The 21,808-nt window shown below is 45.9% G+C and overlaps 1 protein-coding gene and 2 long non-coding RNA genes across 7 annotated transcripts in view; 2 read left to right on the top strand and 1 right to left on the bottom strand.

Annotated features, from left to right (window-relative positions):
* The window catches only part of ILDR2 (immunoglobulin like domain containing receptor 2), a 63,892-nt gene that overhangs the window by 21,362 nt on the left and 20,722 nt on the right, over positions 1 to 21,808 (bottom strand). For 3 of the 5 annotated variants that reach the window (XM_053909358.1, XM_053909355.1, XM_053909356.1), the window contains exons 4-6: positions 5,357 to 5,413; positions 2,439 to 2,585; positions 1,143 to 1,319 (exon numbers count right to left, since the gene is read on the bottom strand). In XM_053909358.1, coding sequence (XP_053765333.1) covers positions 1,143 to 1,319; positions 2,439 to 2,585; positions 5,357 to 5,413 — 381 coding nt within the window. The remainder of the gene's footprint in view (positions 1 to 1,142; positions 1,320 to 2,438; positions 2,586 to 5,356; positions 5,414 to 21,808) is intronic. The other 2 variants (XM_053909359.1, XM_053909357.1) reach the window with 2 other exon arrangements.
* Positions 13,389 to 16,093, top strand: LOC109251639 (uncharacterized). The gene is made up of 3 exons (XR_002073613.2): positions 13,389 to 13,537; positions 13,669 to 13,979; positions 16,010 to 16,093. It is a non-coding gene; the product is annotated as an uncharacterized LOC109251639 (long non-coding RNA).
* LOC128778867 (uncharacterized) lies at positions 20,700 to 21,258 on the top strand. Its single transcript, XR_008424697.1, has 2 exons — positions 20,700 to 20,887; positions 21,019 to 21,258. It is a non-coding gene; the product is annotated as an uncharacterized LOC128778867 (long non-coding RNA).

Here is a 21,808-nt window from a genome sequence, read left to right as displayed (position 1 = left end):
CGTCTCTCCACCCCTGCTACCCCTGTGCCCTCGCCAATAACCACGAATGCATCATGCCCTAAATACCAGGGCTCATCTCCATCCACATAAGCTCTCCCTACCAATTCCTTAATTCTGTCTATGGTGTGCATCACGGGACAGCTTGCACTCATCCTGAAGCCTCCCCTTTCCTGCATTCCCTAAAGTCCTACCTGCTTCCTCTTTCGAAGTATCTCTCAGATTTACCTGCGCATTTCAACTTCCATGGCCTCCATCACGACCCGGATGCTCTCACACCCCCTGAACAGCTTCAGTCACCTCTCAGCCCGGGATCGCTGATCCCACTCTCTTCCGTTCCCACTTGCCTTGTTAGCACAGCACCTCTCCAAGAACTCGGGAACCTGCCTGCAGTGGCTCCGACTCCCTTACGGCACCAAGTCCCGGCTCTCCTGAAGGGGTTTCAAGGCCCTCCCTCACCTGGGTGAGGCTCCATTACAGCCTCCCACTGTCTTCCAGTCAGCCAAGTTGGAGACTGTCAAACACACACCCTGTTCTTCCAGCCCCAGGCTTCCACCATGTGTCCTTCCTGGGGGTGCCCAGCAACCCGCTGTCTGCTCTCCTTTTCCTTTGTGTTCTTCTAGGCCCAGCTCAAATACACCTCTTCCCTGAACACCCTGTAACTGCTTCAGCTCTTTACCCTTTGAATTCCCAGCACCATACTCTTTACAGCATCTAACTGTCCTAATAAAAGTCTATTGTCTCTCCCTGGCTGGGCCGTACCGCTTCCCGGGCAAACCGTGTCCTAAACTTCTTAGTGTTCCTCACAGTACCTACTGTAGTGCAACAGTCCTGAACCCAAGGTAGGGCTGAAAGAACTATTTATTCACTGGATGACCAACATTCAATGGGTACCTTGCCTCTTTTCCTCATCATCTTAGTTACTGAGGAGTCTGGGAAGAAAGCAGGGGCAGCTACATCCTGCAGCCCTTGGAGAGCCTGACATGCGTTCCGGATGACATCTGATAGAGCTAGAGAGATCCCTTCTGGAATGGAGGCCGTCACTTTCCAAAGAAGAATCACTGAGCTGATGGTTCTTATCAGGAAGGAACCAGAGCGGAAGCCAGAGAGGAGCATGGGGCAGGGCGGTCTGGAACTACATTTACCACTGTGGCTTCCTCCAGTGGAGTCACTTGGTGCCAGGGGAGGTGGATGCGGCTTGTCCATCAGCATGCCAGATGAGGGGGCTCCTCCCAAGGGGACAGAGGGGATGGAGTAAGGGCCGGGGACACCGGAGACAGAGGGAGGGTACCCGGCCTTTGCTGCTTTCCCTGCTTCATACACTGTGGAGGGAGATGAAGAGCAAAAGAGATTATATTATTGTCCCACCCTCCACAACCCTCACACCAAAACTCCCTGAGGATGCGCTTACGGGAGCTCTTGGATGTGTGCCTCTGTGTGTGTGTGTGTGTGTGTGTGTGTGTGTTTGTGTGTGTTCTCCTAGGCCTGAACTGACTCATCAGAACCACTCTCCCCCACCCCCTTGGACTCCTCCAGCTCCACCAAAAGCAATGACATAAGGAATTACAGTGTTTAGGACCTGGCAACTGAGTAATTAAACAGTACTAGGAGCTGTCATGGCAGTCCGCGGTGACGGCACGGCCCATTGCTAACCACACTGTCTGTAGGCTGCCTCCGTCCCTCCGGAGGAGGCCTAGGACCATGTCACCCTCCTGGGTCCCAGGAGGACCCCAAACCTCTTCTAGAGAGGCAGAGCAGGTAATGAGCTTGCACCTGGCCCTGCTCTGTGATCTCAAAGGCAGAGCAAATAACCTGACTCCTCCTGTAAACTGCTTTAATCCTAAGAATATTAAAGATGCACGTATGTCTTTCTCCTTCAAGATGTATTCGGCTTATGGCCGGGGTGCCCAACTTGGTGGCTACACGGGCTCAGCCATTCAGGTAAAATCGTGAATCCCCAAGTAAGGACTGGTCCCTTTGTGGACCATTTTGTCACGGGAATAAATAAAACTCATCCGTGGCCGGATGGTACTCAAAGGCTGCAGTCTGCATACTCTGCTTGTTAAAAGAGGAGTTCTCTGCATCCGAGAGGCACGGCCTTTCCTCTAGCTTGAGGGCCTGAAGAGAGGACAAAAGCCTTACCCACAACCTGACATCTGGAAGCTGCCCTTCCTTTCATCAATAGTGCCAATGAGAGTCACAAACGCAGGGGTGACTGGTGTGGATGAGAAGTATGGAGAGGTGCAGGCAGGTGAGAAGGCAAACAGCAATGGGCATCTCAGGATGCCGGGGGCTCCCAGCAGAGGTGTGAGCCTGGAACAACCAACTTTTAAGGTGGAAGGAAAGGAGGCGGAGAAGGAGCTCAGGGTACACAGCTGTCTGATGGTGAGGTGACATTTCTCGCGATCATTCTACATCTCCCCACTAGTCACTTTACTCACAGGCCTGCGGGCAGCAGCAGGAATCTGGACAACATGGGCAGCGGATGTAGCAACAGCAGCTGTGAGGGCAGCACTGGCACCAGCAGATCCCCACCAGGACGAAGAAGAGGAAGATTCCCAGGATCACCAGGCCAACAAACACCCACTCTGGAAGGACGCACAGAGAAACCCACGGTTGAGGTGGCCCGCTGTCGGGACAGGCACACTCTCATGGCTGTCTACTGTGGGAGGAGTGGGCGGGAGGGATCTGGGGGAGTACCTCGTAACAGGGCACGGAGCCCCCAAACTCAGGGGGCACTCTGAGAGGGAGAAGTGCAGACTTCACAGGGTTCGGGGGGTCATGGGGAAGAGGGGAGAAGGTTGCCCAGGTCCTACCAGGCACACCTAACAACCAGCACAAAGTGATGGGGGAGCTTCGGGGCCTCCTCCTGGGCAAAAGGTTCACAGTATCAACTGTAGCGTCAGAACAAATATGGGACGAGAACAGAAAGACTCCCCGGCTGGGGAGAGGAGGAACCTTGCTTGCTGAGCTACGAAGAGGTGGGTTCTGTGAATATGTTCCTTTGGCGGCCAAGTTACTCTTTCCTATAAAAATATAAGTCCCGAGAGAAAGTTCTCTATGTCTCCACGGTCTAAACCGGCACATATTTAAGTGGTCCAGGTTCCTTATGTGTTCATCTACTTTCCCTGCTGACCACCCCGTAACACCCTTCCCGGACTCAGCATCAAGGCTGAGATCGAAACCTTCTGGAACAAAACCTGTGGAACAAACCATGGCTAGAGAAATCTAGAGACAAAGACTCAGGTGGAGAATATGATGTCGCCACGTCCCCAAGAATGGCTCGGTTTGATCACGCTCAGGTTGACCTTGCTGAATAGCCAGCGTAGCTGCGGGGAAAATGGCTCAGGGCTTTGAGGACTATATTGGCTATGTTTGTTAATTCCTGTTATTTTCCCACCTCTACCAGAGGATGCCCACAACTTCTAGTGCATTTGCTCATCCAAAAGATTAAGAGAAGGGAAACAAATTCCATTTGGCTTAGATAAAAATGACTGTGACCTTCGAGTGACTTTGTGTCACGCTTTTGGGATTTGGCTATAGGACCCAACTTCTATAGGCTGGACAGACTAGAGTGAGCCATGAGTTCCTTTAAAAGTCAAAAAATCAAAGTAATTCATTTTGATCGAAAGCCGCCTACCAAAAAGTCCCTTTACAATGAACTTTAAGTATATATTGTTTTTCTTGAATTTTGGTTATTAAATGTTCTTTCAATTAAATGGACATTCAATTGGAGCTTGAGACTATGACATTTTTGTTATATAAAGGGTTTTGCGATAATGATAAAATTATTTGACCTTTGTCTAGAACACAGTTTCCTCAGAGAAAAAAACCAACAACTTATATTTCCTGAAACGTCCCTCGTCACCCCATCCACTCATCCCCATTCAAATTAACCAGGTCACCATCTCTTCAGTGAGGAAATGAGAAGGCCCTGCGCCTGCTGAGAATGGTCTGGAAAACATTCCTGCTGAGGACCATAGATAGCTCAGGGCTTTGTCCTGGACCTTAGCAATAACTCAGTAACATTCTGTCGCTGGAGACAGATATGAGCTCCAAGGATTAGATGAGTGTTGTGGCACAGTGGCTACAACGGTCTTGGGTCAAGCAGCCAAAGATAAAGGACTGACAGGTTACCTTGGAGAAACAAAAGAATGTTATCCATGCAAGGATTCTTGGAGTCAAAAGGGAGGGATATTCAAGGGACCAGGACCAGATATGAAAAATACAGTAACTCTTTCCTGGGACTGGGGGAACATAACATCTAGTTTGAAGCGATGCTTCGTAACATTGTATGTGTATGTTTGCGGGTGATGAACAAACCAGTACAAGCTGACAGCACTCTGGATAAGGGGGAATCACAAAGAGATATCTATTTGTGTCCCTGGGGTCAACATCAACAGGAAGCATGTTTATATTTGGGTTGGCCAGCTAACGGCAAAACAGGAGAATTCGTGGAAGAATAATTAGTGAAATTCAACTGTGAAGGCTTTGGATGTTTTAAAACCTGAATAAAGTCAAAACCTATGGCCGGGAACAGTCTGTATCTCTCCGTTGCTCCCAACTATTATGCAGCTCTCAACCCTTTGGCAGTAGCCCTCCAAAGCAAGAATGAATCAGTCTTTAGTATTCTCTGAGTTTGGATATGTCCTTTCCCGTAGTTCATTCCCGTTTCTCATGGAACCTCCTTCCATTACGGACTATAGTGTTGCACTGAACGGATGCTGGCTTGTCTAGGCTGGTGCATTCAACTTAAGCTATATAAAATGACAGAGCTGTGCATCTGGGGTTTCCCTGACATATGGTCCATGGATTCCAGGGACTTATGGGGCCCAAGGAGCCCCTGAAATTGTATACAAAGCAATGTCGGTCTGTGAGCATGTACTTTCCAAGGAAGGAGGGGTGTACTGACTTCATAAGGCTTGAAAAACTGTTTTGGTAAAGTTACAAAAGGCAATTCAGAGTAACATGGTCATACACTAATGAATGGGTAAACATTTAACTTAGGGAATAAGGAAATGCAGATAAATAATAACTTTGTTAAGGATACTTCTAGCTGCCTGGGGACAGCGGAGATGCTGAATGGTTATGGAGTTTGCCAAAGAGCCTGCACACCTGACATTGAAGGACTGGGTCCCCCTTGCAGCTTATTTTTAATCATTATCCTTTTAGGACCTACTAATAGAAGAAATACAATCTAAAGGCTCTTCCATTGGGCTCAGTTCATCCTGGAAAAGAACACAGAAATAATACGGACAAATGCGCAAACAAATTAAAGGAGCAATTAGCGACTAATCCAGAAGCAAGACAGATGGAGTGACAGCACATTAAGCAAATAAAGAGTTAAATGAGTGAATACCTGGCATAATCTCCACAGCAAAACTGGGCAAGAGATCAGCAAGCAGCCCTGTCCTGCCTGGAAGAGGTGGAAGGAAAAGAAGAAGGAAAGAGGTTACTCCAAAGGAAAATACAGCTTGAAGGCTGGCTCCAGGGGGCGCCATCCCTACACCAGGGCCATGGACCCATGCTCCTTGGGGTAGGAGAGGCAAGTCGCCGAGGCGGGGCTCAGTCAAGAGAGTAACTTTCTCCATCACTCTTTGGCAGCCATCTAAGTGAACTCTGCACCTAAACCAGACGGAAGCAGAAACAGAACTTTCTCTCCAACTATTTATAGAAGGAGGAAATCTCTGCTTCAAATACGAAAAACCCTGCTTGAGCAGACTGACACATACCATATCCATTCATTTATACATTCTTCTCCACACATTTGATTGGAAAGTCAAACCCATCTGTATCCAAACGTTCAACCTACATTTTCATACATCCATACACAGTCCTATGTCCATATAAAAACAAAAGTACATATTTGGTTTTAACTCAGAATTGTCTCACTACATGTTCTATTTATAGCCTAAAGATGTTTCGATGATTAAAATGTTCAAAGGCAAGGAAAAGATAAAGCTAGATGAGTTACACGCTCTTCTACACTCCTTCTGGTGTCAGAAATACTCTATACATATGTATATGGTATGGATTTTCCATATGGGACCCACAGCTGGCGTTGTATGAACCCAAGTGCCTTCTGCATGGTTCGGCATACGAGCTTAAGAGCCAGCTGGTGTCAGAACAGGCGCCCCCTCGGGGTTCTGGGAGGCAAAGAGCTACGCAGGAACCAAGACCGTAGAAGATGCGGGGGAGGGGGTTAGTCCTTTTAAATACTAGCCTGATTTAGGGGCGCCTGGGTGGCTCAGTCAGTTAAGCATCTGACTCTCGGTTTCAGCGCAGGTCATGATCTCACGGGTCATGAGTCCGAGCCCCACATCGGGCTCCGCGCTGACAGTGTTGAGGTTGCTTGGGATTCTCTGCCCCTCCCTCTCTCTGCCCTTCCCTCTCTGCCCCTCCCCCGCTCATGCTGTCTCTCAAAATAAATTAAACTTAAAAAAAAAAAAAAACTGGCCTGATTTATAGAAAGAAGCACTGAATGCTTTCACCATGTTCTCGTATCAACGTGAAGGTAAAGGCCCTTCTGCGCCTGTACCAGATGTTTCTACCTGACGGAAGCCCTTGCTAATAAACAAGTCTTGCATTAAGAAACAACTGGCAAACTGCCCTCCTTTCCGACTTCTAATGGCAAAAAGTCGCCGTGGTACCACTTAAGCACACAACTGAATCTTACTTCACTTACACGCAGAACATATGCCTCTAGAACGGCTCTATCCACTAGAAATATAACGTGAGCGACAGGTAATTTTTAGCTTTTCTAGTCATCACATCACAGAGTAAAAAAAGAAATTAATTGAATACTATATTTTACTCATACCAGCACTTCAAAGGCTCAGCAGCCACACGTCACTGCTGAACACACATGTTTAGGGCTCTGTTTCATGCATGTGGAGTGGGCCCATTTAGAAAACAAGTTTACTGAGGTGCATCAGAGAAAAAATTACCCACGTGCAGCTTACATTTTCAATCGAAAGGTTTATCATGATTGGTCACTGGTCCCCGCCTCCGTCAAACTACTCTATGGAAAAGAAGGTCTGACAAAAGTCAAAGAAAAAGGAGTCCCTCCAGGACACTGACTTTTTCTTGGCTCTCCCTAACTATACAAGGCCAACGGGGTAAAAGGTGCCCTGGCCATGTCTCCTGCTTGGGTAATGGTTCCTCATCTGAGAAATTCATTGGGACCACAATACATTCCAAGGGGAGGGAAGTCTAGAATGAAGTGACTTAGGCTAGCTCTGTTTTAGGTCTTGGCAAGAAAGGCTTCTTTCTTTCTGTCTTTCTAGCTCGTGCAGCTGACCTGCTAAGCATGGTCTGCTGCTTGCAAGGTCTCTTGGAAGAACACACGAGAGCCAAGTGGGGCACTGGAGAAAGGGGTACCCTGAAGGAGACTTCTCAGGCTAGCCTTTGGCCTAAGCCTTCATGATAGGCTAAGAAGTGCCTCTAAGACTCACATGTGGTCTAGGATGGGATACCAGACAGGAATTTGGGGCCACATTCCGAGCAAGTGATTCATAGCATGCACTGGTCTCATCTAGAGTGTTCTGTGTACAAATATCCCTTGGAATCCCTTGTTGGAAACTCAACAAAGAAACAGCTGGTCAAGGACTGGGGAATTGGGGGTATTGGCCATCTCTTGAAGACATACCGGCCAATAGTCAATGATCAAAAAGTCAATATACAATGTCTTTCACAAGCTAGTTATGGGATGCTTACTTAATGGCGGCTTAAAAAAAAAAAATCCAGAGGTCCCTGGGTGGCTCAGCGGTTAAGCACCTGACTTCGACTCAGGTCATGATCTCCCTGTTCCCGAGTTCAAGCCCTGCATCGAGCTCTGTGCTGACAGCTCAGAGCCTGGAGCCTGTTTCTGATTCTCTGTCTCCCTCTTACTCTCTGCCCCTTCCCCGCTCACACTCTGTCTCTGTCTCTCAAAAATAAACATTAAAAGATTGTTTTAAAATCCAGACAATTAGCACTTCTGAATGTATCTCTTACTGTATCTAATAAAATGAGACGCTTTTCTTGGGTCTACTCTTAAGCTCTCAAGCCTACCAATGTTTTAAACATCTCTAGATACACGATAGCCCATAATTAACTACATTTATAAAAGAAATGTTATTGATGATATAAACTACCAGCTTGTACACTCACAGGAAATTAGCCATGTGATAATCATTAACTATAAAAAAATCTATATATTCAAGGAAAATATGGCGCTTATACTTATTATATAGAAGACATCATATTGGAGAAAGCAGTGAACTGGGAATCAGGGTACTTAGGGCACCTTTGCCATTAGTTTACTTGGTGACTATAGGCAAATTACTTCCTCTTTCTAGGTCTCCGCTTTCTCATTAATCAAATGAGGTGACTGAATAAAGTGATCTATAAATAGGGAGACTATATATCCTCGTTTGTGCCTGTTGTACCTGTGTAAATACCAACAGCACTACTTTTTATTCTCTAAGTGTCTTATCTTGGACGATTAATTATATGGTCACCCAGCCTACCATATTCTTGGTTCTCAAATCTGATACTTAGAGATTAGAGTTGCAAACTCAGCTCTGTATGTTTACAGGGACAGCAGGTAACACAAGTAAATGCAGCCAGCCGAATGTAATACGAGGCGTAGCAAATAGCAGATTATATGTCTATATTGGCTGCTACTGCTCAAGTCTGGCCAATTGCTGCCCCACAGGAATGTGTCTTCACAGTTGCGGGTCTTCCTATTTTTCAAGATTAGCCAGACCCCAGGTTTTTGTGTGAAATATCTGCATTTTCAGTGTTGGCCACTGATCCATAGGTATTTTTTTAAACACTGGACAAGCCATACAAAGTATGTTTGGGGGCTGTATGGAGCCCAGAGGTCACACACTTGCAACCACTGATGGGCATATATAAACCAAAATATTTATGAGCAGGTAAAATACAAAAGCTGGATTTCCCCATAGGCTGGTGTTCTGACATTGTTTCTACACCGAGAATGTCAGCGAATATAATCTCCAGGAACCTATGTTCAAGCTAAAATCTGTAAGCGACAGCACTATACACAAAATTGTGTGCCTTTCTTATTTCTGGGGACCTGGAATGGGCATCGTGGAGAAATAATGGAGAGATTTTCATTTCTAGATTTTTTTTTTTACATTTGTAACAAAAAAAATTAAGGATACGGTGGTCACAGAAATATGGAGAGTCACAAAACTTGTCACTCCAACCGAAAGACACACATCGAGCTTCTCATTCTCCCTAAGGCAACAACCAATAGCTGATGCTTCAGAAGAAGATGAAGCTTTCCCATAATGCACCTGTGTAGCGCTAGCTCCAGGATGGCGTGGGTGACAGAATCTTGCCATAGTTGGTGGAATTAAATGTCTTCAGAATTCGGGACACAGTAGGAGCTTTGGGGTAGCAGACAATATGACTGTATCATGCCGACAGCAGACAGAGTGCAAAGCTCTCTGGCTTTTAAACCACACTTACATTTTACTGGGACTAAAGGCATTTTTAAAAGTAGATTTATGCTGGAATAATATATTTCTGAAAACCATTTGCGTCCAGCTTCTTGCCTAACAATTTCTAAGAAATGCTGTTGCCAGTTAGAAACGTTCTCTCTTTTCTTCCTATTCTACCACATCCACTGAAGGTCTGATCTTAGAAAGTCCAAACAACTGCAGTAAATACTTTCCAGATTTCAGTAGCACTTTACCAACACTTGTGAATCATTGCTATTCTTCCAGGACTCAGTTGAAGAGGGGCAATTAGAAGTCACTTTAATGTCTGAGGAGAGGACAGAAAGCAGACCCTGCAAACAGAAGGCCACATTTATGCTTTTCAAACCACAGCTCAAACTATCAGGAGAAAATACAGTTTTGATGTAAGCACTCAAACAGTTTTCCCCAAACCTTGCAGCATCCATTACTTTTAAGAAATTTCCACATGAATAGACCAAACAAATTAGGCGTACTAACAGTTGGTACATGCACACACACACACACACACAAGTGTCGGCTTCGTACAAAACCATCACTAAGTTTGTAGCCAAAAACATTCACATGCTTTCGGTTGACTGATTAGGGCAGAAACGTGCATCGTGAATAAAACAGCCTCTGTACCTGACCTGTACAATTCCCATCTCAGCTGTGTTCTGCCATTGACACAGTGAAGTTATCCCCAACTCTCTTTGTACGTATTCCTGAGAACCAGCTCACCTCTGGAATATCTCCAATTCATTCATCCATCATTCAGTCAACAAAAAAATGTGTCCTGTGCCAGGTGGGGACACAGAGGAATAGACATGAACCCTGTGCTGGGGAGGCTCGCTGACTGGCCCATGCAGCTTATCTAACAGCGTCAGCCTAAGAACTCCGTTTTAGTTACCTGCTTCTGTTTCGCAAAGCTTCCTAAGGTCAAAGAGCTTTCCTCCTGCCAAATCCAATTCTCATCAGGTTTTTTTTTTCTTTTTTTACATTTTTGACATCAAGTTCCACCTAGTACGAGGCCGTTCCCCAGAGACACAGTCTTTGCCTGGTTTCCCACTTCTCGTCTACTCGTGGCGTGATCTTTGCACATTTCACAACAAGGTCCCAGTGACATTTCCCCAAGGTTCAAATGCTTCTTTTCTTGGTAAACCAGTCTCCTCGAGGCAGGATTTACTTACCTTGTTTACTAACATAACCAGCTAATACACTTCTCAATCTCCTGCTTTGTTCAAACCCTTGCCACGCACAGTCTACAAGACTCTGAAATCTGTTGCGACAGAGCCCTGGAAGAATGCTGCACTGGGAGGCACCTCCATGCTCCTAAGGACCACTGTGCACACCTACATGAGAGCCCTTGTGGCTCTGGACCGCAGCGACACCTTTACGTGCGCCTCCGCTAGCAGGACGGGTACCCCTCGGGGGCAGAGACTGTGTTCTGTGTTTGACACCCTGAGCAGCCCTCCTCACCCATCAGGACCTTGCAACGTTTCCAGTAGCAAATCCCCATTGTCTGGTACGCTGAGCTTCTGGCTGGACTTCTGGTTCACTGCTCATGAGAGTGCTTTTTGTCCCAGATGGAAATAGGCTTTTAATAAGAACACGAAGGAAACATTCATTCATTCATTAAGCGCTATTCTATGCACTGGAGAATGTTTAGCGCCCCTGGACTCAGGGCTCAATGCCACTAGTGTCCTCTAGTCCTTGAACGTCCCCAAAGGCCATCTTGCTATCTAGGAGGACTGAAGCACAACCCCAGAGGACAAGTTGACAACTATCAGGCTATGTTGTTTGAAAGGCAGTTGTTACAGAGAGATACAACATGCATACGAAGTTTAGCCAAAAAAGCCGTCTTTGTCTCTACCTTTAAAACTTAAATCTAAGCTCTGATTTTATTAGTCCAAACCTTCGAAGTGCAATGGGAGGTACCGAAATTCTGGGTTTGGGACAAATTTGTTTTCAGATCCCATATCTGCCATTCAATTACTTGCTGACAACGGAAGGTTGTCATGCACTGGAACCTACAAAAAGGAGGAAAAACAACACTTCCTTCCTACTTATGATGTCACCAAGACTGACAGCACGGTTATCTTCATGCATTCCTTCGAACTTACTACCTCGGAGTCCTCCTCCGGTTTGCCAATATTCCATATTAATGAACTTTCTGCTCGGGACAGTCTAGAATACTTTCCTTCCCCAGTTCCTGTGATTGCCTTCTTCTCCCTTCTGTTTAATGCACCTCTGGGCTTCATCCCATTTCTGAGCTTCCTGAACATGCCCCAGATCCATTTTCAGGGTGTACTGTACCCACCCCCTGGTCTCTCAGCTCCTGACCATCCAAAATGTTTCTCTCCCAAGGCTTTTAGGAGAGCAGATGGCTTTCTCTGGCCCTCTTAAGTGTAGAGTTGTTTCTATGGCTATTTGGAATCCCAAATAGACTGGAAATTTCCCAAGTGCACACACATCCCTGTTTTTATTCTATATTCCCATAGCAACCATGCATTCAATAAATATAATTTATGATTATCCATCAGAAATGTGGGTATAGCTTTCCTTCTTTTACATATATTTATAAACTGTATTTAAGCATTTCGTGCGTGTATTTTTTTCTTTTTATATCTTTTACATTTTAGGTCACTTTAAACCCCAGTGAATAATTCTGACAGTGAATTCTCTCCACAAAATGACTAGTATTGGACCGTCTGCAATTAACTGTCAATAAATGCTTCCGGGTTTTTGGCAGTGATTATAAGCTTGGCCTAAGGCACTGACTTCTTCTATTCACATAGATTCTAGAATTAGATTTTACAGCTAGAAAGAATCTCAGAGGTCATCGAATCCATCACCCTTTCCGTGTTTTCAGGAAACTGAGGCTCAGAGAGGTTAAGAATCGTACTCAAAGTCACACGGCTAATAATCGAACCAGAAGAAACTGGACCTACTCATCCCCATTCCAGTATTTTTTCCCCAATATCTCATTCCCCCTCAAGCTTTGCTTCGCCTTCATTTAGAAATGTATAACAACAGCTTTCTAGTCTCTTAGTATTTGCAGGCAGCAACCCTGAAACTTATGTTTGTGGCATTATTGCTCCACTTACATAATTAAAGTATAATTTTTGGATGTAGGAAATGCTAGAGATGGCTAAAATGTTCAGCATCTTTTAAAGTCGTGACCAGAGAGTGATTACTGAATACATCGTAACGCAGTATGAGCTAATTAAAAGGCATTCACCATTCCGCCACAAACTAATAAACAATAATAAAAACGACTGCAAAGCACTCTGCCTTTGCAAAGTGCTACAGTGAACCAGTTCCCTGCCCCCAGAGAGGGAAGAGATGCCAAGTATTATTAGTAATCTAGCATGCACAACTTGGCCTGAGATGAAGTGCAGAAGATTTGACTCCGAAACGACCCAGAGCAGGGTGGGATTTAATGGAAGAAGGGAATGGGCTTTCTCGGTACCCGGTGTGATTTTCTGAGCTCACCGGGCTCCATCCAACAGGCTGGCAGAGGGAACTTAAACACAAAGGTGCTCAAAATGGCCACTTTCCTCAACCCCCAAAGCCCCGATGGTCTGAAGCAGACACGGAGGGCCCCACTCCTTGTGGGTCTTGGGCGGTGGGGGGTCTCTGCCCTTTCCTCTCAGCGTTGAGGGGCTGCCACCTGGGGGCAGTTCCCAGACCAAAGTCCAGACACCGCCGGCGTGTGAACGCGAACCCGCACCCTTGAATGGCAGCAGCTGGCTCTGGAGAAAAATGCAACGACTGTTTTCCTGCCCGGCTTTCAGGGGCCGCAGTTCTTTCTTGGCCGGGCTGAGCCGATTTCTCGGTGACACCCACTCCCCCGCGGCCCCCGGGGCCTCCCCTCTGCGGGCCCGTCCGCTCCCTCCCTCCCGCGCCCGCGCCCGCGCCCGGGGCCCAGAGACGACAATGAAGCTGGCGGGCTGACCCAGCTGCTTCAGCTCGCGCCCGGGTAACCACGGCAACCGCAGGCTTCAGGAATGCGCGCTAATTGAAGGCCGAGTTTCCTCCCACAGTGATGAGCAACAAGTGAAGCAAAAATAGTGAGGCGGGATAAAGGCTTCGAGGGAGCAGGGGGTGGAGGGGAGAGCAGGCGCAGCGCGGGACTGGGTGGCTGGGGACGAGGGAAGGCAAAGGGCGCCTTGAGACCTCGTCTGTTCTCTTCGCCACCCAGGGTCGTGAAGAGCTAAGTGGACGCCCCTTACCCCTCAGACATCTTAGCGCAACATTGTCAGTGAACAGTCCTTAACCATCTCTTTGCTGGGCCCCTTTGATTGGTCCTGGTAAATGAACGGCGATGTGTACATCCCTGGGATCCCACAAATGGAACGCCAACTAGCAGCAAGGGTCCGGCAGGTGAAGGAAGGAGCCGACCCTCATTTGCCCCCAGTTTCCCTGGATCTTCTGTTCTGTTCTCTTCAACCGAAAGGAGAACCTTCAAGGCGGTCACATTTATGGGGCGACCATGATACCAGTTTGGACACTGTAAGTTTATGCCTGTTGTCTTGAGATAAATTATTACAAGTTTCCCCTTTTCCCTCTCAAGGATCCTGATTTGGACAGTAAATTATGAAGTCACCCTATCTAAAGCCTTTCTAGAGCCATCCAGGGCCTAATCCAAGTCAGGAGTTTCCCCAGACCCCTCCAGACTTCAGCGAATGGCCTGTGTGCTGTACTCCTTGCATTCAGGCACTAAACGCCGTGTAATTAACTCGGGGCCATCCACTGAGAAATAGGGGCTTCCGAAACAACCTAAATAGAGCAACCAAAACATAGCATGCTGGGACAGAATGTCCTGAAATCCACTAGCGCGAAGATTCCCACGGGGCTGATTGGGGTCACCGCTGGCAAGGCATTGCCCAAATGTCATTAAGGAACCGAGAATCTATTAGTAATAGGATTGCCAATGCACAGATGGCTCATTAAAGCCTCTGCCTATGGAATGGGCTAAAGGGAAATCAGCTCTTCTAGCAGGAGCCCCGGAACGCAGAACTCCCTGCAGAGCGTTCCCTCAGATCAAGCATGACGCACCAGCAATGAAATGTGAGGGGTGGGAACAGGTGGGAGTTCTTACTTATCATGTGCCATTTAATCCTCACGATAGACCTTCCACGTAACTTTTATTACCCCTTCCCCATTTTTACAGATGAGGAAACCGAGGCTCAAAACCGAGGCTCATTAACATCGACCTACCCAAGGTTATATGGCTGCACTGAACCCAGGGGTATCTGACCCCAAAGCTCTTCACAACAGACCTTGCCAAGTATCCACACGGACCTTGGGTCAAGATCAGGGTTTTGCCACATTGGCACTATGGCCATTTGGGGCCACGTAATTGTGTGTAGGAGGGCCGTCCTGTGCATTTAGCAGCCTCCTTGGCTCCTACCCACTAGATGCCATAGCACCCCGTAAGTTGTGACAACCAAAATGTTTCTAGACACGGCCAAATGTCTCCTGGGGGGCAAAATAGCACCCTGTTGTGAACCAATAGCCTAGATACTTAATATCAAATACAGTCTTAACCTTTTCTCATATTCTCTAATTGCTTCAGAAATACAATATTTATCTTTATCAAAAGACAGTAATTTTTATAGGGACAAGATGGTGTCATTTATTTACTTTGTATCCTTACTGTGCTAGAGACATAGTATGCAAAAAAGACTAGTTGAATGTAAATCATAATTTCAATGTAAACCATACTTGAAGCAAAACTAACTCTACTGCATGGTGCCTATCATACAGCAAGGGTGCGATTATGCACCAGAGAGGTCTAAAGGCCATAGGAGGCTTTCTGCAAAGAGTAAAAGGCGTGATCCCAATTCTTTGGAGCAACCACCACCCCCATTCCACTGCTCCTACAGTAGAATGGTTGTTATTCATGGTCGTTAACCAGAATCATATTCTAGTGGATGCCTGGCTAACTTTCTAGTTCTTCCACCAGAGGCATCGAGGTATGCTCAGGGCAGAGCAGGCTAGGGCTAGGAGAGAGAACTGGGAAAAGAGGCAATGGGGATGAAGCCTAAAGGGCTCACTTCTCATTAGTTCTCTGGCTCTCCTTCCACGGGACCTGGCACGGTTATCTTGGCTCTTCTGGATATCTGAAGGCACAGGTGTCCACTGAAGACAGAAAAGATGGCTCCGCCCCCCTGGTAGAATCAAGTTCACTTGAGGTCTTTCATGCGCGGCCAAGATAACTGAGGTATAACTGAGTCTACAAATGAAAACATGGGCACAGCCCGAATCCAAAGATGTTCCAGAGGAGTAACCCCCAGGTTTATGGCTAGAGTGTCGTTCTGTAATTAACTCCTTCTCTCCTTTCTGCCAGGAGTAAACTTTTTCTTTCTTCTCCCCCAATTCTTTTTCCCTCTTCTTCTGTTTGTAAATCTTGGAGAGAAACAGCAGCAGCCACTCGGAGAGATCAAAGTTTTAGCAAGCAACAAAGACCTCCAAGGAGGCTGTTGCCATGGGAACCCTGGGAGCTGAAGCCCTTTTAATCGGCAAATCTCCTTGGTTAGCAGCACCAGGCTGGGGCTGGCAAAGAGGAAGAGAAGGAGGAGGAGGAACCTTGGCAACAAGTAGCCTTTCTTAACAGCCAGAACTAACGTCACAGGGGTGGCAATGCAATAGGATTCAGACTGAGGCGGCATGGACACCGCGGTGAGCGCTAGAGCATTTCTGCTCAGGCTTACAAACACCTGTCCAAATCCCTAAGGTCAATGGCAAGTTCTGAGATGTCCCCTCCCAAGAATTCCCTGATTTCTGATTATGTTCTTTTTTTTTTTTTAAGTTTATTTATTTATTTTTGAGAGAGACAGAGAGAGTGAGCTGAGCGGGAGAGGGGCAGAGAGAGAGAGAGGGAGAGAGAGAATGTCAAGCACGTTCCTCACTGTCGGTGCAGAGCCAGATGCGGGGCCCGAACTCACAAATCATGAGATCGTGACCTGAGCTGAAACCAAGAGTCAGACGCATAACTGACTGAGCCACCCAGGTGCCCCTCTGTGTTCTTAATGGTTTCTTTTTTTAAATGTTTATTTATTTATTTTGAGGGGGGCAGTGAGAGGGAGAGAGAGAGAGAGAGAGAGGAATGTGAGTGAGGGAGAGGAAGAGAGAGAGGGAGACAGAGAATCCCAAGCTGGCTCTGTCAGCACAGAGCCCGCACGGGACTCAAGGGGCTTGAACTCATGAACCATGAGATCATGACCTGAGCCAAAACCAAGAGTGGGACACTTAACTGACTGAGCCAGCCAGGCACCCCTTAATGGCCTCTTAATACGAACAGGCTGGGGGCACCTGGATGGTTCAGTCAGTTAAGCATTCAACTTCGGCTCAGGTCATGATTTCACGGTTCATGGGTTCAAGCCCCACACCGGGCTCTGTGCTGACAGCTCAGAGCCTGATGCCTGCTTCAGATTCTGTGTCTCCCTCTCTCTCTGCCCCTCCCCTGCTCATGCTCTCTCTCTCTCTCTCTCTCTCTCTCAAAAATAAATAAACATTTAAAAAGAATTTTTTTAGATACTAACAGCCTACAAGGTTTATTTTAGACCACAGTAACAATTTCAGGCACGGTGTTGTGAATAAATTGATTTTATAAAAATTCATGTATGTCTGTTCCTTCACCCCTTGCCTAGGTAATATATGCTTGCACTTCTGAGTAAGTCACAGAAGGAGATGGAAGGAAAAATAGAAGCGTGACAGAAAAACAAAGGTAACTCTGTGGCATTACCGTCACAGGGAAGAATCAATCCCAACTTAGCACCTCCTCACAAGGACCTGCTGGGAGCAAACCTATTTCTGGCTTCCTGGAATAGCAATGCATTTGGCCTGTGAAGAAGCCGAAATGGATGAATTCCACAAAATATTAACAGTGTTTGTTTTTGCCTGCCTTCTTCATTTGGAAACAACTGCCCAATTTCCCTTTAGGAAGCTACTCCTTTTCCCTTTTCCCTTCAATGCATACAGTTCAATGGGGGCTGGTGGCCCGTTTGTATGCTCCTCTGCCAGAGCACAGCCACCCCCAGCAACAGGACTTCTGCCCGCCACTGCGAAGAATGGCACTTTGTCCTCCTGAGATGGAAGGCATTAAAGACCATTTAACTCTGGACCTGCTTGGGGCCACCTTTGCCCCAAACGGAGAGCCTGCCTGAGAATTAAGCTAACCCAGAGGAGACAGAGATTCTTTAAAATATAATCTGGGGGCAGTTGGGAGGCCCAGTCAGTTGAGTGACCAACTCTTGACTTCAGCCCAGGCTGACACCAGGGTCGTGGGGTCAAGCCCCACATTGGGCTCCATGCTGAATGTGGAGCTTGCCTAAGATTCTCTCTCTCCTTCTCTCTCTGCCCCTCTCCCCTCTTCTTGGTCCAGAAGCAGGCTCTCTCTCTAAAATAAAATTTAAAACTTAAAAAATAAATAAGGGGAGTCTGAGTGATGCAGTCAGTTAAGTGTCCGACTCCTGATCTTGGCTCAGGTCATGATCTCATAGTTTGTGGGTTCGAGCCCCTCATCAGGCCCTGCGCTGATGGCGCTTGGGATGGGGCCCACTTGGGATTCTCTCCTTCTCTCTGCCCCTCCCCTGCTTGTGTGAGCTCTTTCACTCTCTCTCAAAATAAATAAACTTAAAAAAAAATTTTAAATAAATAAACGAAATACAATGTAATCCAAACATAGACATACTTGAACTTGGACTTACCAATTACCTAAGCCAAAAAAGTCCCCTAAGCCAGGTTAAGTGTCTATCCCTTGCAATCAGAAGGGTTCTGAAGAATACATTCATTAGCTGTGGATAGTGAGATTTTAGGAGACATTTTTTCTTTTCTACATTTCTCTTCTGATTGAAATGCTTACAATACACATATATCATTTTTTCTAAAACGGAAACAATATTAAAGCAAAACAAGACTGCAGTATTTTAGGCATCACCCTATATAGAGAATTAATTTTGCGATCTGTGGATCTTCTATTTTTTTTTAATTTTTTTAAATGTTTTTATTTATTTTTGAGAAGAGAGAGACAGAGCCTGAGTGGGGAGGGGTAGAGGGAGAGGGAGACACAGAATCTGAAGCAGACTCCAGGCTCTGAGCTGTCAGCACAAGAGTCTGATGCGGGGCTCGAACTCACAAGCCATGAGATCATCACCTGAGCTGAAGTCGGACGCTCAACCGACTGAGCCACCCAGGCACCCCAGCAATCTGTGGATCTTTTAAATAACTCAAAATCATAGACAGGACTCTGAAAGCGATCTTATTTATCCTAATATTCTAGACAAGAGAACCTGTTCAATGTTGAAAGCTCATCAGAGAGGGAGTTTCCGTCATTTCCTCCGCCAGCCATAATTTCCAAAAGTTACCATTAGGAAAGTCTTCCTTAGCTTTAATCTAAACACCCCTTAGGTAATGTTCTCTTACTCTATTCTCGGTCCAGAAGCAGGAGTGTTCATCCACCCATGTTTCCACAGGGGCCCTTTCCCTCATTTTTCTATTTGAAGGCACTTCAAAAACAAGCTACCACATGGGACATCAGAAAGAAGGGGTCAGGCCCTCATATTGTGCGTAGAGAGAAGTAAGACCAAGGCGAGCTGCTTTTAGATTTTAAAATAATAACTTCTCTGCTTGAGCCTTCCTGAATGGTGAAGTCCTTTCCTGCCAGCTGGAGCTGCCCGAGGGAACTTTACTTCTATCCAAATAGTGGCATGGTTCCAGGTTATAAACATCCTGTCCTTGCCACAGATCTTAGACCAATGTCTAATCTCAGGGTGGCAGGTTCCTGGACATTCCCTTCTTCTGTCCGCTGGTATGGCCCTATGATCCCAAACATCTAAATGTTTCTAAGGTACCTGGCACAGTCATCTCAAAGCACCCAAAACACCAAGTGCATTTCCAACTTCAGTATGACTTTACTTTCTGAATCATCAAAAAGAGATTAAAGAACGTTCAGTATAGTTTTTGTGTTTAATGTTGAATCAGCGGTTGTCCTCCCATTTCTCTGAATCACTTGTCTTCAGATATTTCTGAAACCTCTGAAAGAAGCATCCAGAGCGATTGGTAGAGGGTTCAGATGTATGGGGAAAGGAGGGTGGGGTCACACTCAGGGAGAGGTATGCAATCCAGGCAATGGCAACTATGCCTTTGAAGTGAGTGCCTAGGTCAATGGTTATAGGCAGTTGCCCTTAGAAATAAAGTGAAATACGAAAGCTAATCTGGGACAAGTAAAAATGATTGCCCATGACCTCAAAGCAGCAATCACAATTTTTAAAACATGGTTTATGCAGGGGAGCATTCTATAGCTTCTTAATATACACAGGTCATGTGGTACTGTGGAAAGAAATGAGACTAGGAATCAAAACATTTAGGTTTGAACATTAAAAAAACATTTTTTTAAAAGGAGGGGGCAGTGCCTGAGTGGCTCAGTCAGTTAAGTGGCCAACTCTTGATTTCTACTCAGGTCATGTTCATGAATTCAAGCCCTGCATCGGGCTCTGTGCTGACAGCACGGAGCCTGCTTGGTATTCTCTCTCTCTGCCCCTACCCTTCTTGGGTGCTCTCTTTCTCTCTCTCTCTCTCAAAAATAAATAAATAAACATTTAAAAACATTTTTTAAACATTTAGGTTTGATCATCAACACTGTTTGGTTTTTTTTTTTACTGGGATGATTGTTATAAAACCTGAACATTAATTTCTTCATTTAGAAAATGAGGAAAATAATACCTGCTATCCTACCTTATTACATGGTCATTATAGAAGAAATTTGTGAACTACAAATTATTATCAGTGTATGTTAATATTAGTATCATTAGGAAATGTATGTTAATATTAGTATCAGACAGAGTAATGGTATTACTTTGGTGGACTTTTTTTTTTTTTTTTTTTGGCATCTCACATCCATTCTTCTTTTGTAACAGTGCCTCAGTTTACTTTGGGGAATTAATTCTTCTCCATATCTGGATGGATGAGCCGCCAAGAGCCCCTGGTCTCCCAAAGCTAAGCACTGGACACCTGTCCAAACTGGGCCGACTAGACTCTCTCCTGAAACTGATTCTTGAGCTGGAAAATGCAAAACCAGAAAAAAACAATTGAATTGATTTTTTTTTTTTTTTTCTGGCTATGGAGCCCTAAAGACATTTTCTATTAATTCTTGCTACGTAGACCCTAGAGCATCTCTGGCACCACAAGGACTGTGCTGTGTTCACTAAAAAAGACTTTTACTTTTTTCCTGGGGAAATACAAAGTAACAGCGTAAGTGACCCATGTCACCGCCAGACCTGGCAGCTGAAAAGTCTCACGTGACCTTTCTCACTCTCTCTTCCTAAGCAGCTGAGAGTAAATGTTTCCGGTACAGCTGAGCCAAACAAGGGAGAAGCTTAGAGTCCCACTCCACCACCTGGAAGGGAGCTACCCAGGTGAGTCTCCTAACCCACAATTGACTAGGACAAGAGGAAGTAATAGACTTCTGTAGTAAGAAGGGAGGTGTGACTGGGGGGTGTTTTTACAGAAAGTAACAAGCGTCACCCTCACATACTATCCTTTTCAGAGACGTTCCAGGCTTCCTTTCAGTTATGATACCCTTCCAACAAATTCTTTTCCCGCGGAAGTTGCTCACCTCCGTCGCTTTCAACCACATCCCTGATGGATCTGTCACCAGTAACGATTTCAACAGCCAGATGAAGAATGATGACCAGTGAGATTAAACCATGTTATCTCACTTGGGACTGTATGCATTGATTGCACTGACCCTTTATAAAGCAACAAATATATACTCAGCACTGGCTAACGTTTAAGAAGCATCAAGTATCAGGTACAGATTCTGCCCGTTTATCACTAAAAACAAAAAAACATTCACACCAGCCTCTTTATACCTGACGCTCTGCGGGGCATTACAGATATGAAGACAAATGAGAGTTGGTCCTATATCTGAAGACGACATGGTCCAGTGCTACTGAGAAGCTTCGTTCAACTTGTCGAGAACCAAAGTCATTCTCCTGCCCCCCTCCCAACCTGGTTTCCAACCTGCGTCCTCTCTTAGTTGATGGAACACCTGCCTACCCAGCTAGCTAGAGATCATGGTATCCTTTTGACTCCTCCCGCTCTCTCCTCTCCTTTTATACATTAGTCACCAAGACCCATCACCTTCCACCTCAGAAATGCTTCTGTGTTGTTCTCAATTCACTACTCTGGTTCAGAATCTCCTATGCTTTCATCCCCACTGCTGCAGCACTCCCAGGGCCCATCCTTCTGTTCCAGCATTCCTTTTGCGCTGTCTACACTGCTGCTAATTATAGTTTTGACCCTAAAATCTCACTTCATCCTTCTTAGTATTTCTT

Source organism: Panthera pardus, unplaced genomic scaffold (assembly GCF_024362965.1).
Source record: "Panthera pardus isolate Hobbes unplaced genomic scaffold, ASM2436296v1 HiC_scaffold_21, whole genome shotgun sequence".
Taxonomy (NCBI): Eukaryota; Metazoa; Chordata; class Mammalia; order Carnivora; family Felidae; genus Panthera; species Panthera pardus.
This window is presented reverse-complemented; position numbering and strand designations above follow the sequence as displayed.